General features: G+C 48.7%; 1 protein-coding gene across 3 annotated transcripts in view; it reads right to left on the minus strand.

The window, feature by feature from the left end:
- Positions 1-18,119, minus strand: part of COASY (Coenzyme A synthase) — a 194,725-nt gene that overhangs the window by 11,660 nt on the left and 164,946 nt on the right. For all 3 annotated transcript variants that reach the window (XM_078645376.1, XM_078645375.1, XM_078645377.1), the window contains one exon: positions 8,334-8,480. In XM_078645376.1, coding sequence (XP_078501502.1) covers positions 8,334-8,480 — 147 coding nt within the window. The remainder of the gene's footprint in view (positions 1-8,333; positions 8,481-18,119) is intronic.

Consider the following 18,119-nt stretch of genomic DNA (forward strand, 5'->3'; position numbering starts at 1 on the left):
TCCGTTTAATTTTGTATCGTATTTTGTCAGACCATGAATGACAACTTGCTTATTTTTGAATTCCGCTCCTGTATATATTTGTCCATTTATGAATTGGAAACACAGAGTGTATTTTACTTTCTCTATGTCTATGATCACGTGACTAGTATGCAATGTACCTTTAAATGATTGATGGTGCTGGCAAGCTCCACCCGTGACCAAGAGATCGGCTGATCTCGAAACGCGTCGGGCGTATTTGTTTTTTCGGCTGATTAAACACTGATGCTGCACCGTGACAATTGGGCTTCGACTCTGGTTTTTCCTGCAAAGGATTTCAGGCCTGAAGTGTGTGTAATTGGAGGGGGTCGGCGAACCCCGTCGTGAGCCCGCCGCTCAAGCGGCTTAAGCACGCCAAACTTGTGTGTGGATAGATATATATATATATATATATATATATATATATATATATATATATATATATATATATATATATATATATATATATATATATATATATCTTCACACGCCGGTTCCTGGTTTCCCAGCCCTGCGAGCGCTCAATGTGGGTGCGTTCACCTACGGCGGAACCTCGCCGTTCAATATTAGTCACTCCTCCGAATCAACGAAAGTAATGGGCGCACACGCGCTGCCTTTCCACAGTTAATTTATTAGTTATTACAGCTTGAAAACAAACAAACGATCAACGCGTTTCAGTGCTCCTGGCACCTTGCTCACGATCACTTTTTTTTACATTTTTCCCTGTTTTTTAAAGTAACCAATAACATTGGATGTTACCTCACATCCTGTTTACTCTAGGCATTGTGGTATTTGCAGTTTTTACCACTGGAGGGAAAAGACATTACACAAAAAATGACGGCGGAAAATGCAATACAAGGCATCACGAGTAAAATGGTTAACAAAGACATAATCCCACTGGAGGGATGTAAATAATTTACAAAGGAACATTCGCCTTGTAATATAACAGTTATTCATGACGCAATGAATAAATAAAGAACTAAGACTCTTGGACATGTAAAACCAGTTGGTGCAACTTCACATAACAGACTCTTTCAAAAAAACTGCAAATACCACAATGCCTAGAGTAAACAGGATGTGAGGTAACATCCAATGTTATTGGTTACTTTAAAAAACAGGGAAAAATGTAAAAAAAGTGATCGTGAGCAAGGTGCCAGGAGCACTGAAACGCGTTGATCGTTTGTTTGTTTTCAAGCTGTAATAACTAATAAATTAACTGTGGAAAGGCAGCGCGTGTGCGCCCATTACTTTCGTTGATTCGGAGGAGTGACTAATATATATATATATACATACACACATATACACACATATATATATATATATATATATATATATATATATATATATATCCACAAGAAACAGGAAACTCAAATGAAAAGAGGCTTCTGGAAACTTTTAAATAAGCTCGTAGGTTTAATGAACAGCTTGCCTGCAGAGTCACCACAACGAGCATGCTTCAATTACACTTCATACGCTGTACGCGTTTCGAGACAGAATCTCTTCATCAGCAGCGTTTGTTCGTGGCAGAAATGAGAGCGCTGCGCTGGTCGCACCCTTAAATGAACACCACCTGCCCTGATGGGTGTGGCCACCCCCGTGGCCCTCTGGATGATGTAGTGCGTACCGTTACTTCCCCAGTGGGTGCGCTGTCATTGTCCAATAAAACATATATAAATCCAAGTGGTAAAGACACAGTCAAAATGGAGACCTGCCCCGCTTTCCAGCTGTCATTTGGGCTCGAACCTGGCCTCATCCTGCAATGCTACCAGTTCTGTTTCCTCCCGACATCTGCAACACCGATGGCGCTGTAGCGGGCCCCGCACCAGCAGGTGAGCCTCTCCTCTCGGCCGGGACAGCCGAATTACATCCACAAGAAACAGGAAACCCAAATGAAAAGAGGCTTCTGGAAACTTTTAAATAAGCTCGTAGGTTTAATGAACAGCTTGCCTGCAGAGTCACCACAACGAGCATGCTTCAATTACACTTCATACGCTGTGCGCGTTTCGAGACAGAATCTCTTCATCAGCAGCGTTTGTTCGTGGCAGAAATGAGAGCGCTGCGCTGGTTGCACCCTTAAATGAACACCACCTGCCCTGATGGGTGTGGCCACCCCCGTGGCCCTCTGGATGATGTAGTGCGTACCGTTACTTCCCCAGTGGGTGCGCTGTCATTGTCCAATAAAACATATATAAATCCAAGTGGTAAAGACACAGTCAAAATGGGGACCTGCCCCGCTTTCCAGCTGTCATTTGAGCTCGAACCTGGCCTCATCCTGCAATGCTACCAGTTCTGTTTCCTCCCGACATCTGCAACACCGATGGCGGATGTCGGGAGGGTTGGGTTTCCTGTTTCTTGTGGATAGATATAGATATAGATATATATATATATATATATATATATATATATATATCCAACAAAGCAGGAAACCCATTCGGAAGAAACCACACGAAATGGATCCAAAAAACTTCATTTATTCTTCTTCAATGGCAAAGGTTAAGATACCTAAGGGACGCCTTCTTTAATGCAAATATTCAAACAGATCCCGCCGCACTGGGCGTGTCCTACCACTGCGGCTGTCTGGGATCTGTAGTGCCAGGTAATTTCCAAGTGGATGCCTGGTCACCCCCAAGCTCCTGTGCCCGTGCCTGCTCCCGCAGCCCCAGCCACCGAGGGCCGCCGAGCCCACACCAGCCTCCCGCAGCCCCAGCCACCCGAGGGCCGCCGAGCCCACACCAGCCTCCCGCAGCCCCAGCTACCCGAGGGCCGCCAAGCCCGCTCCAGCTTTTCCCGCCGCCCTAGCCCGCGGCCCCGCCCCCCGCCTCCCGACCGGCTCCCTTCTTAAGGGGAGCCTGACCAGAACCAGGGAGTGACCACTGTGCCTTCCGGCCTGGTCACCCCCAAGCTCCTGTGCCCGTGCCTGCTCCCGCAGCCCCAGCCACCGCGCCCAGTGCCAGGACCCCTGGCCCCCACCGACGGAAGCCGACCCGACAGACCTAGAACGCCACCGAACTCAACGCACTCAACACCGGCCGAACCACGGTCTGCTACCGAGCCGCACCAAGACGCACCCACGGACCCTTCAGCTGCCACTCCTGCAAGTTCACCTGCAACCGGACCCACGCCACACCAGCACCCACCAAGCCGAACTCCAGCAGCACCCACCTGAAGTGCATCCTGCTCAACACCCGCTCCGTCCACAGACACGCCGTCGAGCTCTGGAACCTGCTCGACAACACAGCCCCAGACGTCGCCTTCCTCACGGAAACCTGGATGAACGCCTCCTCAGCGCCCGACATCGCCATCGCCATCCCGTACGGCTACAAGATCATCCGGAGGGACCGCATCAACCAGACAGGAGGAGGCATCGCCATCATCCACAGGAACACCATCCGCATCACGACCGACACCGACGATACCCTCGCACCCGCCGAACACCTGCACTTCCAGATCCACGTCAACCCCAAGACCACCCTCAGAGGCACCCTCATCTACAGACCCCCGGGACCACGCACACAATTCAGCGAAGACATCGCCGACTTCATCAGCCCGCACGCCCTCCCTCCGCCGACTACATCCTCCTCGGGGACCTCAACTTCCACCTGGAGAACAACAACGACCGCAACACCACCACCCTGCTGGACAACCTCGCCAACCTCAGACTCAAGCAACTGGTGACCACCCCCACCCACTACGCCGGACACACACTCGACCCGGTCTTCTCTTCCAGCAAGGACATCGCCTTCAGCCACGCCACGGGACTCCACTGGACGGACCACAGCTGCGTCCACTTCAGCTTCAGAAGGACCACGTTCCACCATCACCAGCAACAGGTTCCCCGCAGAAGCTGGAACAAGATCACTGCAGACCAGCTCGCTACCTCCCTGAGCAAGAACCCTCCCACCAGCACAACGAACCCCAGCCAAGCGGCCACCAACCTCACAAAATGGATCAGCGACTGCGCAGACGACCTCGCCCCTCTGAAGACCCCGCCGAGCAGACCCGGCAGCAAGAAAGCACCATGGTTTAACGACGAACTCAAGAGCTCCAAGAAGAACTGCAGAGCACTCGAGAAAACCTGGCGCAGAGACCCAACACCGGACAACATGACTGCCCTCAAGCTCGCCACCCGAAAACACTACCAACTGATCCACGCCACCAAGAAAACCGCATTCAAGGAACGACTGGACAACAACGCACACAACAGCAAAGAACTCTTCAACATCGTGAAAGAGCTCTCCAACCCCAACGCCGGAAACAACGACATCACCCCTTCGCAAGACCTCTGCAACTCCCTCGCCTCCTACTTCCACAACAAGATCGCGGACATACACAACAGCTTCAGCACTCAACCGACGCACGCCACAACCGAACCACCGCCCCCCACAACCACCCTGCGCGCCTGGACCCCGATCAGCACCGAAGACACCGTCCGCACGATGAACTCCATCCACTCAGGATCTCAGACAGACCCCTGCCCTCACCACGTCTTCAACAAGGCCGACGCTGTCATCGCACCCCACCTGCGGGACATCATCAACACCTCCTTCGACACCGCTACCTTCCCGGAGAGCTGGAAGCACGCCGAACTCAGCGCCCTACTTAAAAAGCCATCAGCCGACCCCACCGACCTCAAGAACTACCGCCCCATCTCGCTGCTCCCGTTTCCGGCAAAAGTCATCGAGAAGACCGTCAACAAGCAACTGGCCGCCTTCCTCGAGACGAACGGCTCCCTCGACCTCTCGCAGTCTGGCTTCCGGGCCAACCACAGCACCGAGACCGCCCTGATCGCAGCCACCGATGACATCCGAGCCCTGCTTGACAACGGAGAAACAGCAGCCCTCATCCTCCTAGACCTCTCCGCGGCCTTCAACACTGTCTGCCACCGTACCCTAGTACAGCGCCTCAGCAACGTCGGAATCCAGGAGAAGGCACTGGAGTGGATCATCTCCTTCCTCGCCGGAAGGACACAGAGAGTCCGCCTCCCCCCGTTCAGATCGGAGGCCACCGAAGTCATCTGCGGCGTTCCTCAAGGCTCCTCGCTCAGCCCAACACTCTTCAACGTCAACATGAGCCCCCTCGCAGCCATCGCACGCCAGCACAACCTCAACATCATCTCCTATGCCGACGACACCCAGCTGATCCTCTCCCTCACCAACGACCCCGCCACCGCCAGAGCCAACCTACACGAAGGGATGACAGACGTTGCCAAGTGGATGATGAACAGTCGCCTGAAACTGAACTCGGACAAGACGGAAGTCCTCATCCTGGGATCTTCACCCTCCGCCTGGGACGACTCCTGGTGGCCCCCCGCCCTGGGCAGCGCACCCAAACCCACAGACCACGCACGCAACCTGGGCTTCATCCTGGACTCCTCCCTCTCCATGACCAGACAAGTCAACGCCGTCTCCTCGTCGTGCTTCAACATCCTGCGCATGCTACGTAAGATCTTCCGATGGATCCCCACCGAGACCAGGAAGACCTCGTCACCAGCCGTCTGGACTACGGCAACTCCCTCTACGCCGGAACCACCGCCATACTCCAGAAGAGACTCCAGCGGATCCAGAACACCTCAGCACGACTCATCCTGGACATCCCCCGCCGCAGCCACATCTCCGGACACCTGAGACCTGCACTGGCCTCCGGTCAACAAGAGAATCACCTTCCGGCTCCTCACCCACGCACACAAAGCCCTTCACAACCAAGGCCCAGGATACCTCAACAGCCGCCTCAACTTCTACGCTCCCAAACGCCAGCTTCGATCGACCAGCCACGCCCTCGCCGCCGTCCCCCGCATCCGAAGAGCCACCACAGGAGGAAGGTCCTTCTCCTACCTGGCCGCCAAGACTTGGAACTCCCTTCCGACCCACCTCCGCCTGACCCAAGACCACCTCACCTTCAGGAAGCAGCTCAAGACCTGGCTGTTCGAGCAGTAGCGGACCCCCTCCCCCCAGCGCCTTGAGACCCTCCGGGTGAGTAGTGCGCTATATAAATGCCTTGATTGATTGATTGATTGATCCTGGTCGTAATTTAAGGCCCACCGCTGCTGTGCGGGTCCGAACAGACACCATGCTCGGTGTTTGTGCATAAGGAAGGAATGAGTGTTGGCGCCATTGCAGGGTGGTGCCCGCCTGCTCGAAGTGACAGCCAGAAAGCGGGGCAGGTGACCTACAGTACCCACATCCACCCCACTTGGGAAAGAACTTTGTTTTATTTTGGAAATGAGTAGCATGCCCACATGGGAAGAAAAGCAGCAAACTACGACATCCATGGAGAAGTGTGGCTCACTGGTTAGAACAGGCAGACCCGGGAGCAGAGGTCAGACCCGGGACCAGGGTTCAATTCCCGACGCGGCAGGGTCTTGAGCTCAAATGTCCACGGACTCGATAATTCTCGCTCCGGTGCCTGCCCTAATCATGGGTTCTCACTCTGCAAATCTTGGCATTAAGCTTGCTTAATCTTCACAACGGCCCCCCCGCGGCGGGATGCCTGGCTTTCACCTTGGGGATGCCCTGTAGGGGCTATCTCACAGGGAAAAGCCAGGATGGGTTCCCAAGGCAAGCGCCGAGATACCTCCCCGGTGATTCGAGCGCTATATAAGAACATACAAAAAAACAAAAAAAAAAAAAAAAAAGGCTGTGCGGGGCCATGCCCAACACGGCAGGTGTTTAAAATGAAAGGTGCGCTGTGCAACAGTGCTTTCATCTCACAACAACAACTCGCCACAGAAGAAGGGAAGGTTGAGTCCCGAAACGCGTCTGGCGTAAAGACTTTTGTGATGTGGTTCCTGTCTAGTGACTTGTCTGCAGGCTGCCATTAAAATTAAATGAGAAAAAGTACATCTTTCCTGTGGCCTTAATCGAAAGGGTATCCTGTACTTGTTGGATTGATAACGGCCGTTCCCGGTCGTGATTTAAGGCCCACCGCTGCTGTGCGGGTCCGAACAGACACCATGCTCGGTGTTTGTGCATGAGGAAGGAATGAGTGTTGGCGCCATTGCAGGGTGGTGCCCGCCTGCTCGAAGTGACAGCCAGAAAGCGGGGCAGGTGACCTACAGTACCCACATCCACCCCACTTGGGAAATAACTTTGTTTTATTTTGGAAATGAGTAGCACGCCCAGATGGGAAGAAAAGCAGCAAACTACGACATCCAGAAGGCTGTGCGGGGCCATGCCCAACACGGCAGGTGTTTAAAATGAAAGGTGCGCTATGCAACAGTGCTTTCATCTCTCCACAACAACTCGCCACAGAAGAAGGGAAGGTTGAGTCCCGAAACGCGTCTGGCGTAAAGACTTTTGTGATGTGGTTCCTGTCTAGTGACTTGTCTGCAGGCTGCCATTAAAATTACGGGAGAAAAAATACATCTTTCCTGTGGCCTTAATCGAAAGGGTATCCTGTACTTGTTGGATATATATATATATATATATATATATATATATATATATATATATATATATATATATATATATATATATATATATATATATATATATATATATACACATATATATACACACACACACACACACACACACACATATATGTATATATATATATGTTCGACCATTGGTGGTTGTGGTTTACGTAGGCGTTTCACTGTAGATTGACTTACTTTCTTTTCTTACAGTCTTGCAAAAAAATATGTACCACAATTCTTTGGTTCAATGCATTATTGCTTATCTCGGCCGTTAGGCCAAGTCAGACCCTCAAACATTTTCAATAGACATAATCCTTGAGTCAAGGCTGAATTTCCAAAGATAGACACACTTATCTATGAAAAGAAGGTTTGAGCATCTGGTCTTATAAACACATATTAATGCACCAAATTCTTTAGAAGGTGATAAAACAAATGAAACTTGCATTCGACCTTGTCCTGTAACTCAGAATAATTTGGACCGAAAACAAGCGCAGACAATTTGAAGGTGGGCACCCATTGATTGGGCATCTCAAATGCTCTAGCTTTAGTAAAGAACTCACACATTTTCCCATACTTGGGACACATATAGATGAAGTATAGGAAATTAGAGAGGTAAGAGTCGTCCTGTTCTCATCTGCAAAGAAAAGTTGTAATCTACAGCGCGGTCACCAATAGTCCAGAGCTGCCACATTGAGCCCGTACCTTGAAAGTGACTTTCACCCAAACCTGGTTTATCAGCCAAAGTTTCTATGCATGCAACGCTTAATGTTATTGGTTGAAAAACCAGTATTGTCTGAAAGTCATCCCTGTGGCACATGGTCACTTGCTATCTAGGACAACCCAATAAAGAGTCATTACATTTCAAATCCAGTGCTCAAAATAGTGTTTGCTCAATTATTCATACCTGATTTTGTGTCACTTCCGGCTCCCAAAGAGTACACAGAACTACATTGGCATGTTCCACTCGTTGGCAGTTTGTCATCTGGTTAGCGAGTCGGTGTTTTGCAGACTCCTCGCTCACGCCATCTCTTTCCATTATCCGTGTAATGGCCTAAAATAAAGCATAATGAAATGAAGGATGTGCACAGAAAGCCCAGAGGAGATGCAATTACAAATTACCTTTCTTTCCTCCACTTGAGGCGTGTATGGTTCAAGAATGAGATAGGACCGAGCATTTACAACCTTAGCTACAATTAACCGTCAATCCCTGGTCCTCAACTTCGAACAATCTACATTCTCAAAGTCAAATAATGTTTGCGAGTTAAATAAGCACTAGTCTGCCCTCGTTGAAATTGAATAAACAAATAGTTTCCAAATATACAATCCCTTACATTATGATTACAGTTTGACGCATTACAGTCTACCAATTTTTAAAACAGTGGTGCCAAAGATCAGTCACTCAAGCAGGATTGGATCACAACATACCCGAAATACCATAGTACACTCACAGCAACTACAACCCATGTCCAGCATGCTCATAACATTCCCAGTCCCCAGCTTAGTACACTTTCCTACATTTTACTTCATAACATGCCACTCAACTCCACCTGAGAAGTACAGCATCACCACAAAACCCATACTTCCTCATCCAATAACATCACACTTGATTCAGCACACACTACCACACTCAATCACAACACATTTACTTGTTAACACATACCACCATACCCTCATTCGCACCAGACCCGCCAGTACTCACTACAGCCTGCATTCAAATTAACTGCAGTGCAGTTTACACATATGCCTGCAACCAACCACATGACACTTTAAACCCCATGACACAATCCAACACACTCCCAACTACATCTCACACACCTTGCACATTATTCTTTATCCCGTCACAATCGTGAATACACCTTCCTACATCCAGCCAGTCTACAGCCGACACACATACATGCCTATGCCCAATCGCAATGCAATGTACCAAACTCACCCTTAAAAAACAAGTTACTTACCTTTGGTAACACTCTTTCTGGTAGACTATGTAACCACATATTCCTCACCTTTTGAATATTCCCCCAATCCGGATACTTTTTCAGCTGTACCTTTGCGTGTCAGTCAGTAGGTGGTGCTGTGCAGCTCCACACTGATGCCACTCCCCTCAGGAATGATCTGAGGGGCCTATGTCCGTGCCTCCAGACCCAGATCCTAAAAGGGAATTGGTAGTGACATATGTGCAGTTTCCTAGACTTGGGAACCTATTAATACAGCGAGCACGATTCACAGAACCGAGAGGATGGCAAGGGAGGTAAGGAATTTGTGGTTAGATAGAGTCTCTATGAGAAAGATCGTTACAGACGATAAATAACTTGTTCTTCTGATATTGTTTTCTTTTGTTGCAGTTTGTAAAATCAATAAACTTTATCAAAAAAAGGTCTCCTCCAAACATAATGATGCTATCAGGAGGAATTTGGTTTAGGGGAAGTGATATGGATTCCCAAAACTCTGGGTCATCAGTGTTTGGGCTATACACGTTGAGAACTTGGAAAAAGCTGGTGTTTTAGAGAGTTTTGATAGGATCCATCTATCTTTATCATCTGTGATTTAAGAATCGATACACATGCCTGATTCTTTTTAGATTAGCATGACTAGTCCTCCATTTTTATTGATGGCAGGGGAGCAAAAGAAGTATTGAGCCAATTTCTCCTTAACAATGCCATTTCCTTATGGGTGACTTTTGTTTCCTGTAGTAGGATCACATCTGCTTTAAGTTTATACAGGTAATTTTCGATTTTCTTACGCTTGACTGGGTGGTTATGAGCCCATATGTTTAGAGAGACTACTTTCAGATTTACATGAGAGGGGGAGGTGTGGGGAGGCGTTATTCATGTTGTGAAGGCATGTATATGGAAGTGTGTTGTGTGAATAGGTCGATTGGCATGTGATTGGAGCGAGGCTGGTAGTCTCTGGCAACAAACATGGATCTAGTATTGGGCCGGGGGACACCTACGGAAACTCAGCTATCAGGCATATACGAAGGAGGTAAGAATCTAACAACAAGGAGCAATGTTGGATTGTCAAGCTGCACAGAATATTGAAATATAATCAAAAAGAAAAAGAAAAAGACTACTAAAAATTATAAAGGAATATAACTGGTAACAGAAAGTAGCCCAACTCCAAGAATCCTGCCCAACCCCACTCCCCTCCCACCCACTTTGAACATAGAACGCGAGGGAGATGACAGTGGGGTGAGGCCCAACACTGCGGAAACACAGCGAATGCCAACAACCCAATTTGTCAAGCGGAGAATCCGCTGATAAGTTAGGAATGGCATTAGTAGAAGTCATAAAAAAGGAGAAGAGATGGAGCGCAGTGAGGACACCAATAATGTTGGTGGCTCCCATTTAACGATGTGTGCCGGGTGTTCATGGGCTGGTGAAGTCACCAAAGCTAGGGGTGTCATGTGGAGTGGTCATGTGAAAAGGTGTCAGTGTTCGCACCTCAAGCAGGTAAGTTCAGATTGGGATAGTCGAATAACGTGGTTAGGTGGAACACCGGGCTTCTGATGTAGGCCATTATGAGAGGAGGCGCTACTGTTCCTTTGTGGTGCGTGTATGACAGAACGAGCATCACCCTCTTAAAGCATAGCAATCGGAATTGTGGAGCAGTAGCCCACCCTGGACCAAGTTTGGTATCTCATGGTGTCATCGTGTTGGGAAGCTTATGAAAGGAATTCTCTAGGTCTCCCAGAACTAGAGGTAGAGTGCTTGACGAAAAACAGATAATTAAAAACAGTGAGCGGCAGTGAGCAACTTGTGTGGGGAAACAGTAAAGCAGCACTACGGGTTATGCAACTAGAAAAGTTTGCAAGTCTCTGGGTTCGCAAAAAATGTGCTGTCTGCCATCCTGGATTCTGGATTCAGAATTTTGCCGGGGCAATGAAAGAAAATTGTAGGTTGGAGTTCTTAAGCCTGAGACGAAGAGGAAGGAAGACTTTTCTGATTTCGATTGTTGATTTGGAGTAATCTTGTGAAACGAAGATTTTTTTACCTTTCCACAATATATGGTTTTATATAGCGCAAACTAGACCCGAAGACTATCAGGGCGCTTTACATGAACACCAGTTTCTGTACAGATTAACACATTCTTTTTTTGGGGGCACTGGGAGATTAAGTGATTTGCCCAGAATCACAGTACGATGAGGGTCATGGCCAAGATTCGAACCTGGTTCCCCAGCTTCGAGGTTGACCGTTCTAGCCGTAAGGCTACATCCTTTCCCCTACCTTAGAGGGTGGCAGACCTTTTTGTTGGGAGACTTAAATTAGGGCATATGATGAGCTCTCTCCAGTTCGAACTCCTTTTTAAAAGAGGTCCCTGTCATTTGTGGAATCCATCTCTCTAGAAAGGTCCCTGAACCCTCTGGCAGGCCAAAATAAGCAGGTTCCCCCTGCAATTCCTAGTCTTGCAGTTCTGCACATCTCTCTGAAGGCTCTTGGAGGTAATCTATAGTTTCTGTATATCTCTGATTGAGAGGGCAGTTTTTCTTCAAAGGCACTGATTTGTGTCTCCACCGCAGCCGCTCCGGCATTAATGTTGTTTATATCAGATGTGATAGCACATAGTCCCTGCTGCATCATATCAGTGTTAATTTTTGTGGATTTTGCCAGGTCATGCACTTCTGCTAGTTTTTTAAGAATTATGTCAATGGTATTATTTATCTCAGACTTTCCTTTAATGGGTGAATCATGCAGTAATGATTCCAGTATGGTGCATTTGTTAGTTGGTTTGGCCTCTTTGTCCGCCATGGTGATAGAGGAAATGCTTGAATTAATCTCAGCCACTGGTAATTAGCCCGCATCCCAGTCTGCTGTTATTTTGCCCACCATGCCATCTCAATTTAGACCCTGGCATTTGCAAATCAGACTTGACTCTTCTCCAATGAGAACAGTTGGGTCCACCCTGAACTGGAACACAAGCAACCCAGGACCGGTTTCACCCTTATTAGAGCTCATCAGCCGGGTACAGCTTGGTTCTAGTAACATATACATATAATTACACACACACTGAAATATAAAATACAAGTGATGGCTGGAATGTTTCAATTAACCTCAGTCACTGGTAATTACTCCATCAGCCCATCAATATTTTGCACACCATGCCACCTCAGTTTGGACCTAGACAAATGCAAATCAGTCTTGTCCTTAACTCTTTTGGGAACAGTACAGCCCGAACTGCCATGCCAGGTCCTCCCTGAACCGAACAAAAGCAACCCAGGAGGAAGTGGCACACTATATACGAGGTATTGTCATTTTATGAGTCGAGATGTGACTGGAGTTGCGTGGTGACACCTTTTGGCACTGGAGAGATACTAGTAGAGGAAACACACTTCCAGGTCGAGCCTGTGCATATCCAAAAGGCGAGGAAACCGTGTAAAGAAGTATTCATCAGAATCCCACCTCACTCCATGAAGTATATTCTCCATGCTGCATCCCGCCGAATTGAAAGACTCAGGATATTAGACAGACTTGCACACCTCCCTCTCTAAGGAATCTGTTGGCTGTTCCTGCAGGATTACATCTCTTATAAAATTGACTATGTCATCGGCAAGGAAGCCCCCAACAAGATCCTACTTTACAAACCTTCCCTCATCAAGATTTCTAGTGACACACGCATTACCTAAACTGCAATATTTCATGACTAGATAATAGCAAAGTAAAAAGATCAGGCAGCAAATCTTCTTCTGGACTGCCACAAAGATCTCAAACAACATCACAGTACAGAATCTACGAGCCACCACTCAACTATCATTATTCGGAGTAGAAGATTGCCCTCTTCACACTACATCTCATTGCTTTCTGACCTCCATGAAGCCACTGCAACCCTACAATGGTGCCCTCTATAGTAATACTTTCTGTATCTCTCTGACTGGACAGAGGTCCGTTGCCTTGTGTGAAGTACATTCCATACATACATTTAAACACACACAATGCTATCTCCACCTCCTGAAAATAGCAATCAACAGATGCAACCTCCTAACCTGAACAGCACTTACACGTCAAAAGTCAACTCACTAGTGCTGTGTTTTTCTCACTATCACACACACAATTCATATGACACTGCCCAAACAATCCCTATAAGTGTAATCAGACCCACCCAAGACCAATGCTACACAGAACAAACTTGGTTGAAAGTAGTGTGACAACATGAGAGAGTTGAAATGCCGCTAACAGCATGGGCACAATAAACAGCACAGAGAACAGCATTTCTGCTCCTCTATGCCACACAGGAAGCCCTGCTTTGGAGAATATGACTAACTAAGATGTTCAAGGCTCCTTGAAGCCTTAAAAACATAGGAAAAGCCCAGGGAATTCAGGAACGTGGCACCCACAATTCCCAAACATGAAGGTCTCAGTAACAGGAATGAATATGCTACTTACCAGTATGCATCTGTTCTTGGCATGTAGGGCTGCTAACATTCATATCTATTGCATAGATCGCCGCCTAGTGTTGGGTCCGGATGATCGCACATTGTTGTCCTGGAAGAGTCTTCGAAGTATCACGAGATAGGTGGCTCCTCCCCTGGACTACAGTGCGCATGGGCATCGACTCCATCCCCAGATTGCTTTTAGCCATTGCGGCAAAGATGGAGTATGACAGTGTTAAAGATGTCCATGCTAATGATTGAATGCAAGAAGCAATCTGCAGCTGCTACAGGCGCCGGGGAGGAGGGTGGGCGATATGAATGTTAGCAGCCCTACATGCCAAGAACAGATGCATACTGGTAAGTAGCATATTCAGTTCGAGGCATGTGGGCTGCTAAATTCATATCTATTGCATAGAATATATAGCAGTCCCTCCATTAACGGCGGCCGCCCGTGCCAGCTGCAGAAGTCTGAAATAGAGTCTTGAGAACAGCTTGTCCTACAGCTGCCTGCTGTTTGGAATGTACGTCTACGCAGTAATGTTTGGTAAACGTGTGTGGTGTGGCCCACGTGGCTGCTCTGCAAATGTCTTCCAAAGGAATGTTTCCCAGGAATGCCATGGAGGCTCCTAACTTGCGTGTGGAGTGTGCTCTGGGTGGGATCGGTAAAGTGCGTTTAGCTTTCTGATAGCAAATCTGAATACATTTAACGATCCACCTGGCTATTCCCGCTTTGGAAATGGGGTTGCCCTTGTGCTGAGCTGAAAAGGCAACGAATAGTTGTTGTGTCTTTCTAAATGGTTGCGTTCTGTCAATATAGTACATCAACGCCCTCTTAACGTCCAAGGTATGGAGCATTCTTTCCGCTACCGTCTCTGGATTTGGAAAGAATGCGGGCAGTTCAATTGTCTGATTGACGTGAAATTGTGACACCACCTTTGGAAGGAACTTGGGGTTAGTGCGGAGCACCACCCTGTTGGAATGAACCTGAATAAATGGCTCTTGTATTGTGAGCGCCTGTAGCTCACTAACACGTCTGAGAGACGTGATGTCAATGAGGAAAGCCACTTTCCATGTCAAGAATTGAATCTCACATGAATGTAGAGGCTCAAAGGGTGGACCCATCAACCTAGTGAGGACCACATTGAGATTCCACACCGGAGCTGGCGGGGTTCTGGGAGGAATGACCCGCTTCAGCCCTTCTAGAAAGGCTTTAATGGTAGGCACCCTGAAAACAGAGAGGTGCTACCTGTTCTGAAGATAAGCTGCTATGGCTGACAAGTGTATCCGAATGGAAGCGTACGCTAGATTGCATTTGTAAAGATGTAACAAGTAGCAAATGATGTTTGGAATGGACGCATCTAGCGGATTTATGTTATGCTCTGTACAGTAGATGACAAAACGCTTCCATTTCGCTGCATAGCAAGCTCTGGTAGTGGGCTTTCTTGCCTCTCTGATGATGTCCATGCATTCAGGAGGCAGATTAAGGTAGCCAAACTCTAGGACTTCAGCAGCCAGATCGCCAGATTGAGCTGTTGCGGGTCTGGATGCTGAATGTCGCCATGGTTCTGCGTCAAGAGCCTGGGTGAGAGGTGCAGCCTTTGATGCGGTACCACGGAAAGGTCTAGAAACGTGGTGTACCATGGTTGGCGTGCCCATGTTGGAGCAACCAGGATGAGCATCATCAAGTGTTGCTTTAGCTTTCTTGCCACCAGCGGAATGAGAGGTGCTGGGGGAAAAGCGTACGCAAATCTGCCTGACCAGTTCATCCATATCGCATTGCCTTGCGACTGTGGGTGAGGGAACCTGGCGGCAAAGCTTTGGCATTTTGCGTTTTCCCTTGTGGCAAACAGGTCTATCTCTGGATGACCCCACTGCTGGAAGTACGGGCGGAGTACCGATGGATGTATCTCCCACTCGTGCATTTGATGGCTGTACCTGCTGAGCAGATCCGCCATCTGGTTGTCCTTGCCCGGAAGGTGTTCCGCCATGAGGAAGATGTTCCTCTGAATGGCCCACTTCCACATGCTCTGAGCCAGATGAGACAGCTGTGGAGAGTGCGTACCCCCCTGCTTCTGGATGTAGTACATGGCCGTCATGTTGTCCGTCCGGATCAACACGACCTTGTTGCACAAATGTACTTTGAAGGACTTTAACGCCATAAAGATCGCCATCAACTCTAGACAGTTGATGTGCATCCTCCTTTGCTGTGTCGTCCATAGTCCCTGCACCGTGTAGTGGAGCACATGAGCCCCCCAACCCTGGAGAGATGCGTCCGTTGTGAGGATGATCTGTGGTACAGGCTCTTGGAACGGTCGGCCCTTGCAAAGGTTGTGTGGATTCCACCAATGAAGAGAGTTGTATGCCCGACCGGTTACCAACACTAGGTCCTTCAACTGTCCATGAGCCTGCGTCCACTGATGTGCTAGACATTCCTGGAGCGGACGCATATGCAGTCTCGCGTGCGGGACTATGAAGATGCAGGAGGCCATCATGCCTATCAACTGCATAAACACTCTCGCTGGGAGTGAGTGTTGGGGTCTGAACCTCTGGATTAGCGACTGGATGTTGTCGATCCTCGCTGGGTTTGGCTGTGCTTTGGCAGCCAGAGTATTTATGGTCGCGCCCAGATACTGCCGCACGTGGGCTGGCTGGAGGTGCGACTTCGGATAGTTTAACGAGAACCCCAGACTGTGAAGGAGGTGAATAGTGTGGGACATGTCTGCGGCGCACTGTGGAGCCGACTTGGCTTGAACGAGCCAGTCGTCCAGGTAAGGGTAGACATGTATGTTCTGTCTCCTGAGGTGCGCCGCCACGGTCGCCAGACACTTTGTGAACACTCTGGGTGCAGTGGTCACTCCGAAGGGTAGGACCTTGAACTGGTAATGCCTGTTCTGTATGGTAAACCTGAGGTACTTTCTGTGGGATGGGTGGAGTGGAATGTGAAAATAAGCATCCTTGAGGTCCAAGGTTGCGAGGAAGTCGCCCTGGTTTAATAGTGGAAGAACCTGTTGTAGCGTCAACATGTGAAAATGTTCTGAGAGTATGTATAGGTTGAGGGGGCGCAGGTCCAGAATGGGTCTGAGTGAGCCGTCCTTCTTTGGTATTAAGAAGTACAGGGAATAAACCCCTGTGCCTTCTTCCTCCACTGGCACGAGCTCTATTGCTCCTTTTTGCAGCATTACGAGAACCTCCTGCTGCAATAAGTGCAAGTGCTCTGCTGACATAGGACGTTGTCTTGGGGGTATGTTGGGTAGAGTGGACGTTAACTCCAAACAATACCCGAACTGGATAAGCTCTCTTACCCACCTGTCTGTGGTGATGTTTCTCCAGACTGGCAGGAACTGTTGGAGTCTCCCCCCGACAGGTGTTGGATGGTCGGGGGGCAGTGACAGGAAGTCACTGTTTGGTGACAGCAGAGGAACGGGAACTATTGTTGCCTCTGCCTCTGCCCTTGGCGCTGTTTCCTCTGTAACCACCTCTATTTTGTTTGGGGTAAGAGGCCTGGGCGCCTCCTCTATTGAAACTTGTCTGCTGTGCCAAGTGTCCTCTGGGAACACCTCTTGTACTTGAGCGACGAAAAGTGTTGCCCCTGTATTGCTGAGACTGAAGAGCACCCATGGACTTAGCCGTCTCAGTGTCTTTTTTCATCTTCTCAAGGGTGGTGTCAACCTCCGGGCCAAACAGTCTGTCTGGATTGACGGGTTGGTTGAGGATAGTCGTTTGGATCTAGGGCTTGAAGCCTGAGATGCGGAGCCATGCCTGACGCCTTAACATAACACTAGTGTTCACCGCCCTTGCTGCTGTATCTGCAACATCAAGCGCACATTTAATCGCAGCATTAGAAATGAGCTTGCCCTCCTGGATCAACATTTCAGCTCCTTCTTTGAACTTGTCTGGAAGGTGCTGCAAAAGCTGTTCCAAGGTGTCATAATGCGCCCTATCATATCTAGCCAACAGGGCTTGTGTATTGGATATGCGCCATATCTTTGCTGCCTGCGCTGCCACCCTTTTGCCCCCTGCCTCCAGCACTTTTGACTCTTTGTCCGGGGGAGGAGCTTCACCCGTTGTCTGTGAATTCGCCCTCTTGCGTGCATTGGAGACGACCAAAGAGTCTAGAGGCAACTGGCCCCGTATATAAGCAGGGTCCCCAGGTGCCGGTCTGTATTTCTTTTCTATACGTGGGTTGACCACCCTTGCCCTGGTGGGTTCTTTGAAAATGTCAGTGGCATGTTTGAGAACCCCTTGAAGCATTGGCAGTGTTTTAACAGTCTTTTCCGATGCAGAGAATGTATCAAACAAAAAGTCAACTTCCACAGGGTCGGCATG

This window comes from Lissotriton helveticus, chromosome 5_1 (assembly GCF_964261635.1).
Source record: "Lissotriton helveticus chromosome 5_1, aLisHel1.1, whole genome shotgun sequence".
Classification (NCBI taxonomy): domain Eukaryota; kingdom Metazoa; phylum Chordata; class Amphibia; order Caudata; family Salamandridae; genus Lissotriton; species Lissotriton helveticus.